Raw genomic sequence first — 22,431 nt, forward strand, 5'->3', positions numbered from 1 at the left:
TGGGTCATCTCGCTCGTCGGTGCACTGAAGACATTGAGGACGGTGGAAACTTTCGCAGTAAACATGATAATTATTATTTTGAGAAACGCTGTTGTTGATAGATCATACAACGATGAACTAATGAGTCGTTGAAGGTAACTTATGAGAACTGTTTTATTGAGTAATTAATTGTTTTGTAGTGTGTTTTGTATTGATTGTGTTGTTATATTGTTTGCAACAATATTCTAAAGGGGGGCGTATGTCACAATCCATGTGCAAGGCCTCGCGACGGGCTGCTTTGTATCCTAACTAACGTGCTGTTTTGATTGTGGAATCCTTGAGCGATGTGTTATTATCGATTGCTGACCTGAAGTGACCTCTGATTGCAAAGACTTTATTATGTAATGTATTTCCAGAACATTCATTCAGAACAAACCTAGAATGTTCTTTTGTTTTTCACAATTGCCAAATGTTGTTTGTCATGACGTCATAAGGATGTTTACCAGTAGATCTGTGATTGCGAAATCTTTATTATGTAACGTACTTTCTAGAACCTTCTACCTTAGGGGACAATCTGGAAGCTTCTTTAAACTTGCTTGTTTGCGTTTAGTGCAACTTGACGGAACAATGAGTCCTTATGATGTAACATTATGTAACCTTCTCGAAGTTACTAGACCAAACAGCCTTCTATAAATAGTGGTGTAATTTGCGTAATCATTATTATTATTATGAGTTGATTATGAGAGTTGTGTTATGAGTTGTGGATTGGTAATAAGTGCAGAGATTATTGTTGATTGAGATTTGCAGTAATTGAATACAAGTAGATGAGAATTGATGCTGATATAAATTGTGTTTGAAATTAGAGTTATTTGAGAAGCCATTCGTTATAAAGTCCTTCAAGAATTTTCATTATCAATTCACAAGTAGAACTCTTTGACATTTAATTGACTGCCTTTCGGTAATATCCCATTAAACTACGTCATTGAACCTTTCCAAGTCTCTTTCCTGGTAAGAGATAGAAAGAAACTGTGACATGTAGTCATACACACAAATTAAAGTTATCACTTTAGTGTGTTTTACGATTAAACCAACACTACAAAAACTAAAAAAACAACTCTCCTGCAACATTTGTAACATGTTTTAATCCAGTAGAAAACAATATTTGAAGTTTAAATACTATCAACAAAAAGTAATTTCCATGCAATATCATACAGGGCAAGTTTGAGAGAAAAATAATTTTCAGGGTTTGGAGAGTGTTTGGATGAAAATTTCAAAAAAGTTATATAATATTAGAGGTTTTAAAATATGCTGTTGTATTCTAAAATCAGGGCTAAAGTTGAAATTATAATACATCCTTCCTTTGTCAATAAATATTTTGAAAGTAATTCAACTGTTGGTGTTGACACTGTTGAGGGTAGTAATCAAAATTTATGTGTGCTAAAATTTGTGCAAATCCATCAATCATTCTGCTTCTTATTGATTCACATTTCTATAAATCAATAAATTATTGTTTTCATGATAAACTGGATTGAAAATACATTTAATTGCACATAGAAGTAATGCTCGAAATGTACTTTCATTCAAGTCTTGAAATGTTGTTTCTCAGAATAAAATTTATCAACATGTACAAATTTGATCAATTTAAACACAAACTCAATCTTTAACTGTTTAGGCAGCAAATGCTTTGGAGTTATGAGTTATTAACTTTAAACTATCACAACAATAACATTCAAAGTAAACCGCTGTGCCAGCAAAATTGTGGCATACTGAGGGCCATGTCAGCACCATCTCAGGCCAGTTTGTGAAATCCAATAGTAGGTACTTATTTTTTAATGACTGTGCCTGAAATGTGTTTTTGAACTATGAGTTATGAATTCTAATCAAAAACATCAGACTTGACTCAACAATCATTCAGGACTCCATATCATGTGTTATTTCATCACTATCTAAAAAGGTATGGAGTTTAATAAAAGATAAGTAGAAGACCTACGTTTTATTGAGTTTTCATTTCCATCGTTTCAGTGCATTGTCCATGTCCAACCGGTAGACAATTTGTTGTTCATGTCTGTATATTGGCAAAACTAATTTTCTGTTCAAACAGAACCAATTTATTTTTGTTGTTTTACTGGAACTATTTCATTTTTTCAGATGTATACTAGGGTGGCTCTTATTTGGCAAAAAATGAAAAAAATTTGAATTTTGTGTGGGACACCCTTTTAAAAGGTGAGGTTGTCAGAAAAAATAACTCCTGCAAAAAATTTTTGAATTTGAAATTGATTTAGAGGTGGCCCTCCCCCCCTAAAGTTTTGCTCCCTCCTCCAAAATACCAAATCTGCATATCTCAAAAACTGCTTGAGCTAGAGATACGGTTTTTGTGTCAAAAGATGCAGAAAGCATGATTTCCTATATGCTTTGTGAACAGTGATTGCGTCTATCTTGAGTAGAAAAGCAGTTATTTAGAAAAAACCTGTTTTCGGTATTCTAGCACAAAACAGTGCTAAACAAGTATTGTGGCCCAAGCTACTCAATAAACAAAGTTCATAAACTAACCGGTAAAACTGGTAAAGCAATAAACGAAATAAGTATTCCTAAACTTTTATGCATTCATGCATAGCTAAAATGCCCGTTTTGTATCATATTCCTTGGAGAAACTCCTGAGCGTGGAATCCGCTTTCAAGCTTCAGGTGCTATGCATCGCACTTGTTGGATGGCAAAGGCGATTTATGCAAAAAGCTTGGTGTGCATTTATGGTATCTGTCCGAAGAAATGGTTGGACTAGCCTTGTTTGACTCTCGATTGTCTGTGGAAAGTAAAAAGCTAATGGTGGCAACCATGTTAGATGAAACAGGAGAACTTCCACCAAGGAGACCAAGCATCAAAGTAGATGCGTTTCTTAGCAATAAGGGTCTAGAACAGTATTGCACCTCTAATTCAAAATGGCTTCTTCAGCTGTTGGGTGAAGATGAAGCAATAATTATACTTTCAAAGGATCCTGCTCATTGGACTGAAGATGGTGCATTTATTCAAGCTTTACACATGGCAAAGGGACTTTCAGTAGTCAATGACAGAGCAGAGAGAGGAGTTGCTCTAAGTCTAATCCAGGATTTTAACAAAATCTTAACTGAAGATGAGTACCAACTTCAGTTTCTTTTGCAAGTTGTTACTGAACACAGAAAACTGTTTCCAAATTCCAACAAGAACAATATTGTCTATTCTTCTTCGTTTAAACCAGGGATTCCCAACCTTTTTACGATCTCGTACCACTTGGACGCTCTGTACTGCCAAACGTACCACTTCTTGCAGAACAACTAATTTGATCGAATCATATTTTATTCAAAACAATAATATTGGCCTAGAATAATACTAAAATAACACTAAAGCACCACAACTAAATTTAATGAGATTTTTGTTTACTATCCACCAATTGGTCGATCCGCGGTGTAAATTTGCCAACAGCGCATCGAAAGTCATTTCTGGGCGCACCTATAAGTCGGTTTCGATTTTTTGACTTGATGTTCATCATGACCAAAAATCCCTGCTCGCATTCTCACGAGGAAGGGAAAATCAGTAGGCCTACCTGTGGAACAACATGGAAGCTAGCGTTGAATATGAACAGGCCATACTGAGCCAGAAGTTTATTGGAGAACATTCCGTGTAACCGTTATTAAACATTTTATTCCGATCTATTTTTAGCTTACAACTAGCATTATTCAACGCTATTTGTAGCCTAAGCTATAAAACAGTAGATGATAGGCTATCTATGAAGAGCAATTATTTGACATATCTAACGCCCACTGTCCCGCAGCGTTGTACGGCTTTTCAAAGCAACTGTGCTCTTTGTTGACAAATGACATGATCTGCATTTTGAAGATCGTAATGATGCGAAACAACAGGAATAGTTACGAAACAACAAGAATAATTACGTAACAATACGAATAGGCTTCGGGAAAAATTTTTTGTAAATAAAACCATATAAACAAAATATAAAGTTGTGAAAAAAACGGAAGTTACCCGCGTACCACCTGAAAAACCTTCGCGTACCACTAGTGGTACGCGTACCACAGGTTGGGAACCCCTGGTTTAAACCTTCTTTGTTACTCCAGGGGTCAAGGGCTCTGTCTTTTACCACTCTTGGGCAGTGGCGATGCGGTTTAGATGCTTGAGCAGGTGTCGAGCAGCAATCCTTTGATTCGTCCATTGATTCGTCATCCAGTTCAAGCAGACCACGCACACCATTTGGCGCAGTTACAGATGGTGTGGTCTGTGGTTTGTTCCTCTTTGCCACACTCACAGATTGCGGATGGAGCCATCCCCAATTTGTGCATGTTGGTGCAAAATAGTCTGACTCCAGTAGGCTAGCCCAGTACGCAGGCGGTTGAGCCGCACCCAGGCCTTCCTTGGCAAATTATGCATTCCGGTTGGATGGGGGCTGGTGTCGGAGATACAACTTTAGAGTCTTGAGGAGTTCTTCTTCCACTCTGAGCTCCATTTGTTGTTCTCCCAGGTAGCCGCGCTGATGGATTGGTCTTCAGCGGTTTTCATCAGAAGTTGTGCGTCACATACAAATGGGTGTCTCGATTTCAGTTGCCGAGGATGCTCGATTGCTCGCTCACAGACTCGTAGAGATTTGAGTGGAGCAAGTGGTTGGGGTTCGTAGTGCGGCGAGAAAGAGACAGGATGGCTTCTTTGCGACGAAACTCAGCTGGTTGGTTGCCTGCAAGGACAGGGAAATTGTCCAATGGTGTAGGTCGCAGACATCCTGTCACGATGCGCAAGGCAATATGTGAAATATTGTCGATAATATCGCTTCTTCCAGTATGATACTGACCAGAATTACATTTTGATATGAATATCGTTACCAGTGTTCCCTCTAAGGTGCAAAAATTAAGACAAAAAAACGAAATTTTGTAGACGGTTTCGTGGTCACAAAAAAGGTTGTAAAATCAAGATTTGGTCAAAGGCGTTTTTTCTAAATAACTGCTTTTCTACTCAAGATAGATGCATTCAATGTTCAGAAAGCAGATAGAAAACCATGTTTTCTGCATCTTTTAACACAAAAACTGTATCTCTAGCTCAATTGGTTTTCGAGATACGCAGATTTGGTATTTCGAGGGAGGGCACAGAACTTTAGGGGGGGAGGGCCACCTCTAAATCAACTTCAAATTAAAAAAAAATTTGCAAGAGTTATTTTTTCTGACAACCTCACCATTTGAAAGGGTGTCCCAAGCAAAATTCAAAAACTCAATTTTAAGAGCCACCCTAATGTATACTTGTGGTACTTTTAAAGATGTGTGATTTTAAAAAGTATGAGTCATCACCGGGGAATTGTTGTGAAACTGGAAGATATTAATGATTTTGAAGCAAATGAAGGAACAATCCATGTTGATGAAAAATCGCCTGAACATAATAAAAGGTTTTTTAGAAACTCTGTAGTACAAGGTCACACAGAAATTTATTGTGTTTCCGATACTTATAAATGTGATGGATGTACATGTAAAAAATGTTTTTCAAAATCTGGACATCTAAAAAAACATAAAAGAGCTCATTCAGAAGCAAAGCCATACAAATGTACCATATGTGACAAATGTTTTTCAGACAGTTCTAATTTGGCAAAGCACAGAAGAATTCATTCTGGTGAAAAGCCTTACAAATGTGGTGTTTGCAACAAAAGATTTGCACAAAGTTCTCATTTGAAGAATCATAGAAGAATTCATTCTGGTAAAAAGCCATACAAATGTGATGTTTGCAACAAACGCTTTGGGCGAAATGGTCATTTGAAGATTCATACAAGAATTCATTCTGGTGAAAAACCATATGCATGTGATGTTTGCCACAAATGCTTTGCACGAAGTGATGATTTGAAGATGCATAAAAGAATTCATTCTGGTGAAAAACCATACAAATGTGATGTTTGCAACAAATGGTTTGCATGTAGTAGTAATTTGAAGAATCATAAAAAAATTCATTCTGGTGAAAAACCATACAAATGTGATGTTTGCAACAAAAGCTTTGCACAAAGTAGTGATTTGAAGAAGCATAAATTCATTCATTTTGGTGAAAAGCCATATAAATGTGATGTTTGCAACAAATGCTTTACACAAAGTGGTACTTTGAAAAAACATAAAAGAATTCATACTCTTTAAAACCCATTATTATGCGGAGTTTGCTAAAAGTGCTTCTCAAAACCTTATCGTTTGAAAATTCATGAAAGAATTGATTGTGATGAAAAACCATACTGATTATAAGATATACGACAAGTCCAATTGATGTCAAGTTAGCTTGTTGTGTATCACGATTTCGAATATTGAATTCTCTTCAGCACAAATTTATAACAGGCATAGTAAAATCTTCAGTAGGTCAGTAAGAAAGCAGCAGTTAAGTTTAGAAAGAAGCCAAGGATAGTGTTTTTCGGTTGCTAAGAAACAAATAAGTTTAGTCTGCGAGCAGTAGTGAGAATATTATGCAAATTTATGAAGGAAATTAAGTCATACATTAGTAAAACGGAGTGACAAACGCCAGGGAGGGATTCTGGGGAGGCAAGCCATCCTCGCACAAAAGTGACACAAAATTACCCTATAACAGATTAAAATGACAGTCACTATCAATTAAAATGCAAAAATATTGAAAAAGGCAATATTACGCGAGAGAATTAGTAAAATAGAGTGACAAACGCCAGTTCTCATTATTTTTGCATTTTAATTGATATTGACTATCATTTTGATCCGTTATAGGGCAATTTTGTGTCACTTTTGCGCGAGGATGGCTTGCCTCCTCAGAATCCCTCCCTGACGTTTGGTTCTCCGTTTTACTGATGTATAACTTGATTCCCTCCATAATTTGCATAATATTGTTATTTTTGCTCGCAGACTAAATTTATTTGTTTCTTAGCAACCGAAAAACAGTATTGTTGGTTGGTTTCTAAACTTAACTGCTCAATTCTTAAATTGACCTACTGAAGATTTTACTATGCCTTTTATAAGGTTGTGCTGAAGAGAATTCAATATTTGAAATCGCAATACACAACAAGATAACTTGACATCAATTGGACTTGTCGTACATTTTTCTTGAATTTGTAATTATTAGCCAGTAGTGCATCCTATAGATCCGTAATTGGGCCTCTCTCTTGCACCAGTTTGTTGGACATGCAGTTGTTCTCTTGAGTTATATTGCCCTTTTCATTATTTTTGCACTTTAATTGATAGTGACTGTATCATTTTGATCCGTTATAGGGCAATTTAGTAGAGTTAGCTTTCCTTTTATAGTCGAAAAGTGGTTAATTGCATGGTTACTTTGCCCAATCTCTTATAAATGTGTTTAACCAGATATTGTATCTGTTTTATGAATTTACCTAACTCGATTCATTCAATTAAATGTCATACAGTTATTCGATTTTTGCAGTTGTAAATGCATGTGTTTTGAGATTTAGAAGTTATGTTTGGTAACCTTGTCGTTTACAGCACTAACAAAATTGTTTTATAATTTGTAACCCAAATTGGATTTCTATACTTTGTATCAACTATGTATCAACGATTATAATTTCCTTAACAATAATTTGTTATGAATTTGTCTGTTTGATGGCTTGCACATAGTGATGGTTTGAAGAGGCATAAAAGAGTCCATTCTGGTGAAATCTATATAAATGTGATGTTTGCAACAAATGCTTTGCACAAAGCTGTTATTTAAAGCAACATCAAAAAATTCATACACTTTAAAAGCTATTTTGACAACAAGTGCTTTTCAAAACCTGTAATCTTTTTAAAACCACTGATTATGTGGTTATATTTGTGTGCTGTTTACAGTTGCCAAAAGTTGTTTATTGGTGAGAGCCTTTTTCGGTGAGAGCCCTATTTGGTGATTTTTTTTTAAATTATCTGGTACCGTAGCCTAATTATCATTGCCGTTTTAGGGTTTGGGGTTAAGGGTTAGGGGTTAAGGGTTAGTGGTTAGGGTCTTATTTCAATGTTTAGCGACATTAATACGATGTAAAAGCTGCAATAATAATTAGGCTACGGTACCCGATAATTTTCAAAAAAAAATCACTGAATAGGGAACTCCCCGAAAAAAGCTCCCACCAAATCGGACTCACCAAATAGTAGCAAACCCTACGTATGAAGCCATACTTGTGTGATAAAAACTGTGCAATACCCTTAGATTAATTTAATTTGGTAGCCTATTCTCTATTTCATCAATACAGAATATCTGTATTTTCGTACATGTTCAAGCATGCGAGTAGTCATGCGCACGAATAGAAGTGACCACTTTACTGTGTTGTACGATGAAATTAACATTGCAAAAACTGTTTATGGTTCTCCTGCAACATTTAACGTGTTTTGGTGTCGTAGAAAACAATATTTGAACTTATATGCCATAAGCAAAAAGTAATGTCCATACAATACAATGTAATTTTAAGCAAAAATTGATTTTCAAGGTTGGAGGAGAGTTTGGACAAAAATTTCAGAAACTTTATATCAGCAGGATTGATCTTAACTTTTTTTTCACTAGCCCACCGGACTAGTTGCTCCCTGTTTTCACTAGCCCGCACGATTTTTCACTAGTCCGACCAGTTTACTGACTTTTCACTTGTCTGATGACGTATTAAGATAAGTGTTTTGGCTTAGACTGAAACTAACTAAAGTAAAGGCTTTCAGATTTCAGTACGCACAAGAGAGCAACAATACGCATAAAAACATCTCTTTCTACAGACACAAACAATGCAATTTTCAAATATAAAAAGTATATAAATGTGGCATGCGGTGTGTGCTTAATATTTATTTATGTTTTAATATTATATTGCGTGCATCTGTAGTACGAGATGACACGCCACTCGCCAGAGTGGTACAATACATAATATTCGTTTACTGTCAAAAGAAGTGGACTATTGGATGGATTGCGTTTGGTTAGGCCTCTACCGTCAGATCTGTCTGGCTTGTTGGGTCAGCATAACCCTTTAGGTCACGGAGGCACACGCGTTAGACAACTACCCAGCTAACACTAAGCGTTAGACACTTTGTAGTAACGTTGAATCAGCATTTGATCACGATATATGAACAAAAAAACGTTAATTTGTTTCGCTATCTGCTGCTTGCTGGGATGCTGGCTTCTACGTGCTGGCGTGCTCACTACTACCACATGTCGTGTCTAGCAAAGTTGCGAGAAAAAAGTAGTCACATGCTCAGTTGACCGACTTTGCAGCCTTCTCCGTTTGCAGTATTTCAGAGTGACGTCGCCAATCGCCATTTTGTAAACCAAAGCTTTTCATCGGCGAATATTTTCACTAGCCAATCGGACTAGTACTGCAACATTTCTACTAGTCCGCGCAAATTTTCACTAGCCATTGGTTAGCGGACTAGCGTTAAGATCGAACCCTGATCAGAGGTTTTGAACAAGCTGTCTAACTGTCTCAGAAAGTTTTGAAAATAATTTTACCTTTTGCGTCATCTTATCTTTGTGAATGTGAATTCACAAATGCTATGGTTACAATAAAAACAAAGTATCGTTCTTGAGTTGAAGTCGAAGATGAAGTTCGAATCTCCGATTGAGTCTTTCAAGTATTATACCTCGTTTGGATATGCTGTGCTCAAATGTGCAAGCTCAAGGCTCGTGCTAAATGTAGTATTCTTTCTAATGCTAGCTACTGTTTATGACTCAGCAAGCAATAAGTGACATTTGTTCGTTACAAGGGAAGAGGAAGGGGAGTAGTGGTGCGTGTGGGAGACACAATTTTTTTAAATGGTCCTTGAATCTCAAAAGGTTGAGAACCTATGGTTTAACTGATGCCATAGATATACCTTGTCGTTCACAGAAGCAAGATTGTGTTGTACAATTTGTAACCCAAACCGAATTTCAATACTTTTTTAACAACAACTTTATGTCTGTGACAAAGAGTATATTATCGTTAACCATAGTTGGTTGTGTATTTATGTCTGCTATGCTGACGGTTGTTATGAGTATGCCTAAATTCTTCCTAATTAAACAGCCTTTACGCTGAGAGTCTATCACAAAACGTTGGACATGCACAATTATTTCGTTTTCACTGTTTCAATGATTAATGCTTTATGGTGATACTAGACAATTTGACAATATTATGTTGTTAACGTTTGTATATATATAGACAAATTCGGACAGAACATTTAGGTGATACAAAAAAACGCAAACTTGAATTTTTCTTGATTGCAAAACCACCATAGCTCAATTCAAGCTTCCTTAAATTAGGTTATTTCCAATGTATGCTTGTTGTTTTACTGGAACTACTTGATTGTTTTCAGATGTATTCTTGTACTTTTTAAGCTGTAATCTTTTAAAAAATATGAATCACTATCCGGGAATTGTTGTAAAATTAGAAGACATTGTTGATTTTGAAACAAATGAAGGAACAATCTTTGCTGATATCAAATTGCCTGAATGTGATAAAAGGTTTTCTAGAAAGTCTGCTGTACAAAGTCACAAAGAAATTCATTTTGGATCTAATACGTATGAGTGTGATGTATGTAACAAATGTTTCTCAAACCACAGACATCTGAAAGAACATGAAAGAACTCATTCAGAAGCAAAGCCATCAAATGTACTATATGTGACAAATGTTTTTCAAAGAACTCTAATTTGACAATACATAGAAGATAGAAGAATTCATTCTGGTGAAAAGCCATATAAATGTGATGTTTGCAACAAATGCTTTGCACACAGTGGTGCTTTGAAGATGCATAAAAGAATTCATTCTGGTGAAAAGCCATACAAATGTGATGTTTGCCACAAATGCTTTGGATATCGTGGTAATTTACATAGACATAAAAGAGTTCATTCAGGTGAAAAACCATACAAATGTGATGTTTGCAACAAATGCTTTGCAACAAGTAGTCATTTGAATAGGCATAAATTAATTCATTCTGGTGAAAAGCCATACAAATGTGATGTTTGCAACAAAAGCTTTGCACAAACTGATGCTTTAAAGATGCACAAAAGAATTCATTCTGGTGAAAAGCCATATACATGTGGAATTTGCGACAAATGCTTTGCAAGTAGTAGTCACTTGAAGGATCATAAAAGAATTCATTCTGGTGAAAAGCCATATAAATGTGACGATTGTAACAAATGCTTTGGCCGATATGCTCATTTGAAAAATCATAAAATAATTCATTCTGGTGAAAAGCCATACAACTGCGATGTTTGCCACAAATGCTTTGCACATAGTGGTACTTTGAGGAAACATAAAACAATTCATTCTGGTGAAAAGCCATATACATGTGATGTTTGCAACAAACGTTTTGCACAAAGTGATGCTTTGAAGAAGCATAAAATAATTCATTCTGGAGAAAAGCCATACAAATGTGATGTTTGCAACAAATGCTTTGCACGAAATGGTGATTTTAACAAGCATAGATTAATTCATTCTGGTGAAAAGCCCTATTCTTGTGGCGTTTGCAGCAAATGCTTTGCACATAGTGGTAGTTTGAAGAGGCATAAAAGAATTCATTCTGGTGAAAAGCCATACAAATGTGATATTTGCAACAAATGCTTTGCACAAAGTGATAATTTGAAGCAACATAAAAAAATTCATACTCTTTAAATTCCATTTTGACACTTTGTTTGCAACAAATGCTTTTCGAAACCTTCTAGTTAGGAAAGTCATGAAAGAATTGATTGTGATGAAAAACCATACTAATTGTAAGATGTTTGTAATAAATGCTTTGCTTATTCTGGTATGTCTTTGAAGATCTCTAGTTTTTAACTGAGGGAGGAGATCTATGCTGCGACGATCCTTTGTCCATTACTAGCTGGTCTATCTGCACTGTATCTTGAAGTATAATAGAAAAAAAAAATCAATTTTTTTTAAAGCCATGCAAATGTGATGCAAGTAACAGACAGTTTTGTTACAATATCAACACACCCTTTTTCAGAAAGCACTGACTGAAAAGTACATAAATGTATAATGAGATGGAAAGTTAAATGTTGTGTCCTCCAAATTGTAATTGAAAATTCCATAATGTGATTGAAGAATCAGCTTTTTTGGAATAGTAGATATGCAATAATCCTTCAGACCAGTGGTCCTCAACTTTTTTAAGAAGCGACTCCAATTTGAAGGAAAGTGAAAACAGCGTTGATGTGTAATTTTTTTCTTCTGTGTGGAGAAAGATATTTCATGTATCGTAGGCTAAAATCGATTTCATTTTGTTTTTCATGTAGTCATTGTACTGAGCTCTGCTTCACTAAGCCATATAGTTGAAAACCGGATAAGTAAATGTATAACAAAACTTTTTATTGTTGGTTACATTGAGTGCATTGACAACCAAAAGTATCCATTAGCTGAGGATATTCATTAGCTGAGTGTTTTCTTTAAACGAGTTAAAAAGTGTTTGGTCAACTGCACAGCTTTCAGTTCATTTACACCCTCAAAATTTACAATTACTTCCAAATGTAATAAATTACACATTTCAATTACAAATTTAATTGTTGCAATATTTCTGTTCGTCGATGTTTTTTTACAGTTTGATTTTATCAAAGAAAAGTAGAATTGAGTTTGATAAAGATTATGTTGCTCTGTAGAAGTACATTTTGAACCCCGCTATAAATTATTGTTTTCATGATAAACTGGATTGAAAATACATTTAATTGCACATAGAAGTAATACTCCAAATGTAGTCTTGATATGTTGTGTCTCAGAATAAAATTTATCAACCTGTACAAATTTGATCAATTTATAAACAAACTTATTCGTTAATTCAGGCTGCAATTACTTGTGGTAAGTATCACAATAATAACATTCGAATTAAAGTGCAATGCCAGCAATTTTTTTGGCATACTCAAGGCCATGTAAGCTAAACACTATCTCGGGCCACTTTGTGAAATCTAATTGTAGGCCCTTAGTTTTTAATGACTGTGCCTTAAATGTGTTTTTGAACCATGAGTTGTGAATTCTGATCGAAAACATCAGATTTGACTCAACAATCTTTCAGGACTCCACATCGTCTTTGATTCCATCACAATGCAAAGAGGTATGGAGTTTAGCGAAAGAAAAGTAGAATTTAAATTACTTTTGAAATCGTGTTTTTAAACTCGTGTTTTTAAAAGATGCGTAACAATAAATTTCCCTTAGAATGTGTTTTCTATAATGACGTTAAAATGGGGTCTGCTACTATTCGGTGAGTTCGATTCGGTGAGTTCCTAATCTCTAACCCAGTGTTTCTCAACCTTTTTTGGCCCAGCACCCCCTTCATGAACTGGCAAAATTTTTCGCCCCCAACAAAAACGATTAATTATGAAGAGTGAATATAAAACAAAAAATAATATTTATACTACAAAAAGTGCTCAATGCCAAGCAAAAAGCCAAGCAGAGCGATATAAATATAATTACATCAAATATAGTTATCAGTCTCTAAAACCCTTGCTAATAGAAATATAATTCTATTTGAATAAGGACCTTCTGATGATCCCCCTTTTAGGGTAAAACAAGCTGTAAGGGTTTTAGAGACTAGTAACTATATATATTTGATGAAAAGCAAATATATATTTGAAGCATTGGCATACGAAGCCGAGCAACGTGATCAAGTTTAACATCTTCAAGTTTATTACATTTACATAAACATAAAACTACGCAACAAATTAAGTATCGAACGTTTTCGACATCACAAGATGTTTTCTTCAGGAATAATATACATACAAATTAACTACATCTGAAAAAAATACATACAGTGGTTAACTAAATCTATATACAGAAAAAGACAAAAACTGCACAGTATTTCTGACTAGCTCAAACTCAACGATATAGGCTCCACGAGAATCAAAGGTAACTGCATCAAAAAGTGTTAAACAGATCACATGATATGGTAGAAAGGCAAGGTGCGAAAAAACTAATTTTAAAATACAGAGAGCAAGAAAGACGAGCCGCAAGCATACAATTGTCTGTTCAAAAGTGGATTGTGACGTTTTATGTACAGGGCTTCCAAGATCTTAGTTTGATACTCAGACCTGCCTCTACACATGATCTCAAACTGCTTGATAGAAACGTTATTTTGGCATTCTGTATATGAAAAAATGTGATCTTTAATTGCGCTTTTCTGTATAGAATTCAATTTCAGGTGTTCCCCAGCTCTAGTCGATAAATGTTTTGTTGACATACCGATGTATGTCAGGCTTGCATCACGCAAACAACTGAAATTTTAAACGACATTAGAACATAGAGCAAACGGCGTAGGCGACTTCAGCTGAAAATATCTGCCTACTTTGAACGTTCTATATACAGGGTAAATGTCACAATCAAATTTCTTTTTGACAATTTTAGCTAGATTTTTTGAAAATCTTACCGAATCTTTTCCCAAGAATGGTATATCAAAAAAGTTGCTAAAATCGTCTTCTTCGGGTTTATCTTTCGGTTTATCTTTCGTTTATCTTACCCGTCATGCTTTTTTGATAAAATATTAAAAACTTTTTTGGATACGAAACCGAAAGATAAACCCAAAGAAGAAGAATAAATGATAAAAAATATTTAAACATGATGGCATAGATGCTCTTTGCCTTCAAATCTAAAGGAAATGATGCAGTAATGTGATTTCTACCACGGTAGCACCAACTTGGTATAGAAATCAGTGGATGATGCAACATCCAACTTGATCTTGAAATTAATGGATGATGCAACATTCAAGCAACAACAGCCCTAGTGCATTATTTTATTGAGTTATGCAAGCATGTACTGTGAGTGAAAGGCACTTCATTCGTAAAATGTAGTTTTGAGGTAAAATAAGCATGAATCTACCTTTTTTGCATCTTTTTTTAAAAAAACCCAAAAAAACCCGGGTTTTTCTCAACCCTGGTTTCTTTTTTGGGATTATTTCTCTTTGTTGTATGGCGTTGAGGTATTCTTGGTCAGTGATTACCCTTCCTCGTCTTGTAAAAAAAAGTAGTGCTGGCAGATCTTTTTGTATCGTATTTATTATCATTAAAACTGTTTTACTTCTGTGGCCTTATTTTACTTTTTTGCATAAATTGTCTTATCTGATATAACTCTAATTTCGATCACAACTTATATATAATAGCACAAACTTTCATCAACTCGTATTCAATAACTTCAACCCTCAATCAAGAAAAAGGTCAAATAGAATAATTTCTAATTTTTATAATTTTGTAATATAATTTCTATAAATTGTATAATTTCTAACTTCAACTCTCAATCTAGAAAAAGACCAAATGTATAATTTCTAAAGCCAACAGAATCTAAAAAAAAAAAAAATCTGTGGAATCTGGCATTAAAAAGTCCAATCTGGCAACCCTAGCCCATGTGCCGCAAATGAAGATCTGACGCAATTGAATCTTGATGGCGTTGTTTCGTCAAAAAGAAAGTAAAATAGAGAGATTTGGTTTGTTTCTTTTGATATGACGACAGTATCTGCTCTTCGCTGCAAATCAAGAAAAAATGGCGTTAGTAGGATTTCTGATGAGTCAGCACAGGCAAAGTCAATTTTCCTAACAGCAAACTGGTTAATGGAGTAAAATTAAATATTAGATTTAGTTACATTTGAAGAGAAATTTTTCTACGAAAACAAAATAGTAAGATGTTACATTTTCTATCATTGCAAGAATGATGCTAGTGCTACAAAATTAACCAGTTGGAACCTACAATATTTTTGTTTGTTTATTATAATTTACACCTCCGCGCATTCGAGGCCTTTTAACTGTTACGCGCATTTGTCACTTTACCTTATATATTGTTAATTTGAAACAAATGAAGGAACAATCTTTGCTGATAACAAATCGCCTGAATGTGGTAAAACTTTTTCTAGAAAGACTGCTGTACAAAGTCGCAAAGAAATTCCATTTTGGTTCTAATGCTTATGAATGTGATGTATGCAACAAATGTTTCTCAAACCACGGACATCTGAAAGAACTCATTCAGAAGCAAAGCCATACAAATGTACCATATGTGACAAATGTTTTTCAAACAGTTCTAATTGTTCTAGTTGCTAAATTCGTGAGTTTACTTTGCCGTTTTCTTCATGTTCGCGCCAGCAATGAAAAATAAATTGAATTGAATTGAATTTACATAGACATAAATAAATTCATTCTGGTGAAAAACCATACAAATGTAATGTTTGCAACAAATGCTTTGCACGAAGTGGTGATTGACGAATCATTAAAGAATTCATTCTGGTGAAAAGCCATACAAATGTGATGTTTGCAACTAATGCTTTGCACGAAGTGGTGATTTGATGAATCACAGAAGAATTCATTCTGGTGAAAAGCCATACAAATGTGATGTTTGCAACAAATGGTTTGCATGTAGCAGTCATTTGAAGAGGCATGAAAGAATTCATTTTTGTGAAAAGCCATATTAATGCAGAGTTTGCAACAAGTGCTTTTCAAAACATTGTGGTTTGAAAAGTTATGAAAAAATTGATTGTGGTGAAAAACTTTATCAATTGTAAGATTTTTTTTTGTTTTATTATCTTTATCCTGTATTACGGAAAAGCGGACTTGAGCGCTATGCATCGGTGTACGCCTTTCGACGTACACCTGACCCACGCTGCATCCGACGGCAATGTCTATTTCCGGTTGTCTACTCTACTTATGACTTAAATTTGGTACTACCCATTACTCGAAATCGATCACTGGGTAGAGGCAATTATCGTAAAGTTTCTTGCCCAGAGAAACAACAGCAAGTGCGGGTGGCTGGAGTCGAACATGCAGGCTCTCGACTGCGAGCCCAACGCACTAACCACTCAGCCACTGCAATGCGATGAATGCTTTGCTTATTTGTGGTGCTTTTTGAAGCATAATAGAAAAAAAAATCATTCTTTTCTGAAGTCATGCAAATGTGATGTAATACCAGTAACAAATATTTTTCACACAGTAATAGTTTGGAATTGCACATATGAATTCATTCAGATGAAAGCCCACTAAAGCTATACAATATACATGCAAAACATTCTTTACCAAAAAACACGTACTCAAAAGTTTATAAGAGGGTAGATTCAGATGAAAAGTGAAATGTTATGTCTACCAAATTGTAATTGGAACTTCTGTGGTGTGATCAAAAATGTAGCTTTTCTTGAATGCGTAGTATGGAATAATCCTTCAGACAATTTGTTATTTTTTGTCATGTTAAATAATCAAGCATCTATTAAAAGTGCAAATACGACAAAAACTTAAATTATAGCTGGGGTGGCCAGTTCACTGATTTGTTTATCAAAATGCATATTGTCACTGATGAGCAAGTAGAGTTGGCTTTCCTTTTATAGTCGAAAAGTGGGTAATTGCATGGTTACTTTTCCCAATCTTTTATGTCTTTTACCAGATATTATATGTGTTTATCTGTTTCATCAATTTACTTAACACAATTTATTCAATTAAATGTCATACAATTATTTGATTTTTGCAGTTGTAAGTGCATATGTTTTGAGATTTAACCTTGTCGTTTACAGCACTAATATATTTTTGTAACCCAAATCAGATTTCTATACTTTGCATCAACTGTATGTATCAACGACTATACTTTCCTTAACAATAATTTGTTATGATTTTGCATGTTTGATGGCCTGGGTTTTTTTTTTCGGTCATTTATCGGTCATTGACCAATTTTTTAGGAAAATGTCCGAAAAAAATATAGTCAATTCGGTCAAAATGTCCGAAAAAATATATAGTCAATTGACTATTATGACCAAAAATGACTAAAAATGGCCGAAATCATTAAAATTGACTGAATTTTTTCACGTCATTTCGGACAAATGACCGAAAAGTTTCAGCGAAAAAAAACCCAGTTGATGGCTGCTATGCTGTATTGCAATTGTGTGTTTTTGTGTTATTTCATGTACACTGATCAGTTGGTTATGTTTGTGTGCTATTTACAGTTTCCAAAAGTTGTAATTGTAAGGTTGTATTGTTTTGTCACTGAAGTGAATATTTCTAAAGCAATTTAAATATTGGCGTTGAGGGTAGTAATCAAAATGAACGTGTGATATAATTTTTTAAAGTTATGCGTTTGTAAGAAGGATATATACTTATGAAGCCATACTTGTGTGGTAAAGGCTTTGCAATTCCCTTAGATTAATTTAATTTGGTGGGTCTGCTACTATTCAGTGAGTCTGATTCGGTGAGTCCGATTCGGTGAGTTCCTAACCCTTAACCCTAACCCCAAACCCCTAACCCTAAAACGGCAATGATAATTAGGCTACGGTACCCGATAATTTTAAAAAAAAATGGAAAACCCCCTCGTTAACGGGCGTTAAGGGATCGGATTCACCGAATCGGACTCACCGAAACGGGCCATTCCGTAATTTGGTAGCCTACTTTCAATCTTTTTTTCTTGACTGTGTCTGAAATGTGTTCTTGAACCATGGTTTGTCAGTTCTGATTAAAAACATCAGACTTTGACTCCACAATCTTTCAGGATACCTCATCGTCTTTGACTCCATCGCAATGCATAGAGTTATGGAGTTTAACTAAAAAAAGTAAAAGAACTGCAGTATGTTGGTTATGAGCATGCCTAAATTCTTCCAAGTAAACAGCCTTTACACTACGAGTCTACCACAAAACGTTAGACATGCGCAATTATTTTGTTTTCATTTTCATCATTTCAATGATTAGCCTAATGCTTTATGGTGATAGTAGACAATTTGGCAATCTGTTGTTAAAGTTTGTATTTTAACATATTCGGACAGAACATGTAGTTGATAGAAAAAACTGCAAACTTAATTTTTTTTTATTGCAAAACCGCCATTACTGTGTGAATATTCAGAAATTAAATATGAAAGTTTTCGATTGGAATTTAGCTCAATTTAAGCTTTCTCAAATTATGTTATTTCCAGTATATTTTTATTGTTTTATTTAAACTTTTTAATTGTTTTCAGATGTATATGTGTTTTACTTTTTAAACTGTAACCTTTTAAAAAGTATGAATCACCACCTGGGAATTGTTGTAAAATTGGAAGATATTATTGATTTTAAAATAAATGAAGGAACAATCTTTGCTGATAACAAATCGCCTGAACGTGATAAAAGATTTTCTAAAAAGTCTGCTGTACAAAGTCACAAAGAAATTCATTTTGGTTTTAATGCTTATGAGTGTGATGTACGTAACAAATGTTTCTCAAACCACGGACATCTGAAAGAACATGAAAGAACTCATTCAGAAGCAAAGCCATACAAGTGTATCATATGTGACAAATGTTTTTCAAAGAGTTTTATATTGACAAATCATAAAAGAACCCATTCTGGTGAAAAACCATACAAATGTGATGTTTGCCACAAATGCTTTGCAGAAAGGGGTAATTTGAAGAGGCATAAAAGAATTCATTCTGGTGAAAAGCCGTACAAATGTGATGTTTGCACCAAATGGTTTGCACAAAGTGGTACTTTGAAGAAGCATAAAATAATTCATTCTGGTGAAAAGCCGTACAAATGTGATGTTTGCAACAAATCGTTTGCACAAAGTGGTACTTTGAAGAAGCATAAAATAATTCATTCTGGTGAAAAGCCGTACAAATGTGATGTTTGCAACAAATGGTTTGCACAAAGTTGTGATCTGAAGAAGCATAAAAGAATTCATTCTGGTGAAAAGCCGTATAAATGTGATGTATGCAACAAATGGTTTGCACAAAGTGGTGATTTGAAGAAGCATAAAATAATTCATTCAGGTGAAAAGCCATATGTATGTGATGTTTGCCACAAATGCTTTGCACGAAGTGGTTATTTGAAGAATCATGAAATAGTTCATTCTGGTGAAAAGCCATATAAATGTGATGTTTGCAACAAATGGTTTGCACATAGTGGTGATCTGAAGAAGCATAAAAGAATTCATTCTGGTGAAAAGCCATACAAATGTGATGTTTGCAACAAATGCTTTGGGCAAAATAGTCATTTGAAGACTCATATAAGAATTCATTCTGATGAAAAGTCATACAAATGCGATGTTTGCCACAAATGCTTTGCACATAGTGGTAATTTGAAGAATCATAAAGTAATACATTCTGGTGAATAGCCATATAAGTGTGATGTTTGCCACGAATGCTTTGTACAAAGTAGTGATTTGAAGATGCATAGAAGAGTTCATTCTGGTGAAAAGCCAATACAAATGTGATGTTTGCAACAAATGCTTTGCATGTAACAGTCATTTGAAGATGCATAAAAGAATTCATGCTGGTTGAAAGTCATACAAATGTGATGTCATACAAACAATCATACAAACAAGAGTTTTGCACAGAGTGGTGATTTGGAGAATCATAAATTCATTCATTCTGGTGAAAAGCTTTATGCATGTGGAGTTTGCAGCAAATGCTTTGCATGTAGAAGTGGTTTGAAGAGGCATAAAAGAGTTCATTCTGGTAAAAAACCGTGTAAAAGTGTTGTTTGTAAAAAATTTATTGCATGTAGTAGTTATTTGAAGAATCATAAAAGAATTCATTCAGGTGCAAAGCCATACAAATGTGATGTTTGCAACAAATGCTTTTGGGCATATGGTGAATTGGAGAGTCATAAAAGAATTCATTCTGGTGAAAAGCCATATATATATGATGTTTGCCGCAATTGTTCTGCACGACGTGGTGATTTGAAGACGCATAAAATAATTCATTCTAGCGAAAAGCCGTATAAATGCCTGGAATGCGGTGTTTGCCACAAGTGCTTTGCACATAGTGGTAATTTGAATAATCATAAAGTAACTAGAGATGTACCGATATATTGGTATCGGTGATATCGTCCATTTTTTCAGTATCGGTATCGGCATCGGTATCGGCAAAATTTGGCCGATACTGTGGCCGATACTAAACATGTAAAATAAAGGCGTTTGCTGCGGATTTTCTGCAGAAGCAAAGATATAGATTTTTTTAAAGTAGTCACTTACGTCACATTGATGTAGAAAAATAACAACCTGTTTAAATTTTTGATACCTCACACTCCCATGACTTCATGCGCGCACCTTTTGGCATTGTTTGCGTATTATACAGTAATTCTTCCACTCAAACAAAACGTTTTATTTCTGCAGTGTTGCGTTGTTCGATTCTTAAGTTGTGAAGGAGACTCAATTTCTCCAATATTTATCATTTGTGTTTTATTTTTTACTCTCAGCAGAGGGTAAAACCAGGTCAAGACTACCCAGGTAGCAAAAATGTATAATTTTGCATCGTTTTTATGTTGCTAAACGTTTAAAAAAACATGTAACTTGGTTGCTTTTAGTAAGCTAGTTTTATCAGTTTGTGATTTGATTTCCACCTTTCGTTGTAATAAACTCACCAAGCTTAAACAATGTCATGGCAGAGTAAGTTGGCTCAAAATGAAAGCAATGGGACTACGAATCCTCACTAAAATAATCAATATATGGTTTTGTTGCGCCTAAGATGACAACCTCATTGTGAAGAAAGGAGCAATCTTCCTGGCTATCAGCACAAGGCTGAGCATTCACTAGTACAGCGAGCTGTTGCGTTTCGCTAACCATAATGGTGTAGCTTCCATGCTAGCCATTTAGAGTTAGACCATCCAATCAATTAATTGACAAGAATGACATCGACAAGAATTGAAATGGCTAGTGTGGAAGCTACACCGCTGTGGTTAGCGAATCGCAACTGCTCGCTGTACTAGTGAGTACTCACTACTCAACCTTGTGCTGATAGCCGGGAAGAACGCTCATGTTTGCTACAAGTGGTTTTCAAATCCTTGAGTTTTGAAATGTTATAAAAGAATTGATTGTGGTGACAATTTTTATCAATTGTAAGCTGTTACCAATGAATGGTTTGCTCATTGTGGTGCTTTGATTCATTATAGAAAAAAAAAATCATTCTTTTCTGAAGCCATACAAATGTGATGTAATACCAGCAACAAATATTGTTCACCATAGGCGCCGACTTTTCAAAAAACCTTGGGGGGCGAGAAAGGTGATGACGTCATAACCATAACGTTATTTTACTCAATCAATATTGTCTTTGATTAAGCTTACCGTCTTTTTTATATTGACACCTAGGTCGCAAACCGAATTTATTAGAACCACTGCTTGAAACAATTAGTTTTACGCATGCAGTACGCCTAATCGTAAAAATTTTGATAATGTTCGTTCATAATTGGAACAGTTGGAAAACAAGCCGATTCATTTTTTTTTCGCGCGAGTGAATAACAACGATCAAGACAGTGAAGTTATCGAAATAAAACGCAAAAAATCATGATCTCAAGCAGGTTGGAAACCCGCTTTCAGTTTTATTAACCTCGTTTTGCTAATTACTTACCTTCAAAGCATTAACAACGGCGAAGTGTTTTCTCTTCTGTTTTTTATCGAAAGTCTTTATAACTTAGTCTTTTATCGAATAGCGTATATACTCTAGTATAGGTCGAGATGTTCGCAAGTGATTTTCACCTCAAAAAGACAGGTGCGACTTACTGTATACACGGGACAAGCAGCTGTTGTCTTCAGCTCGACAGTTTTCAAAATGAAGAACGCATTTTTGCTGCGGCGAAAGCCTTGCTGACGTAGATTACCGAGTG

At 35.0% G+C, this 22,431-nt stretch overlaps 1 protein-coding gene across 1 annotated transcript; it reads left to right on the plus strand.

The window, feature by feature from the left end:
* The first annotated feature begins 6,715 nt into the window (after positions 1-6,715).
* Positions 6,716-21,169, plus strand: LOC145780746 (uncharacterized). The gene is made up of 2 exons (XM_082592412.1): positions 6,716-11,525; positions 18,813-21,169. Exons 1-2 carry the CDS (start codon positions 10,676-10,678, stop codon positions 19,940-19,942), a joined length of 1,980 nt encoding a protein of 659 aa, XP_082448538.1. The 5' UTR covers positions 6,716-10,675; the 3' UTR covers positions 19,943-21,169.
* Positions 21,170-22,431: the final 1,262 nt, after the last annotated feature.

This window comes from Aplidium turbinatum, chromosome 1 (genome assembly GCF_918807975.1).
Source record: "Aplidium turbinatum chromosome 1, kaAplTurb1.1, whole genome shotgun sequence".
In the NCBI taxonomy this organism is placed as follows: domain Eukaryota; kingdom Metazoa; phylum Chordata; class Ascidiacea; order Aplousobranchia; family Polyclinidae; genus Aplidium; species Aplidium turbinatum.

Coding starts and splice junctions, on each gene's coding strand:
- LOC145780746 (XM_082592412.1), top strand. CDS start 10,676: ATGCATAAAAGAATTCATTCTGGTGAAAAGCCATACAAATGTGATGTT. Junction 11,526..18,812: donor TAATTTGAAGCAACATAAAA/AAATTCATACTC, acceptor AATTGTTTTCAG/ATGTATATGTGTTTTACTTT.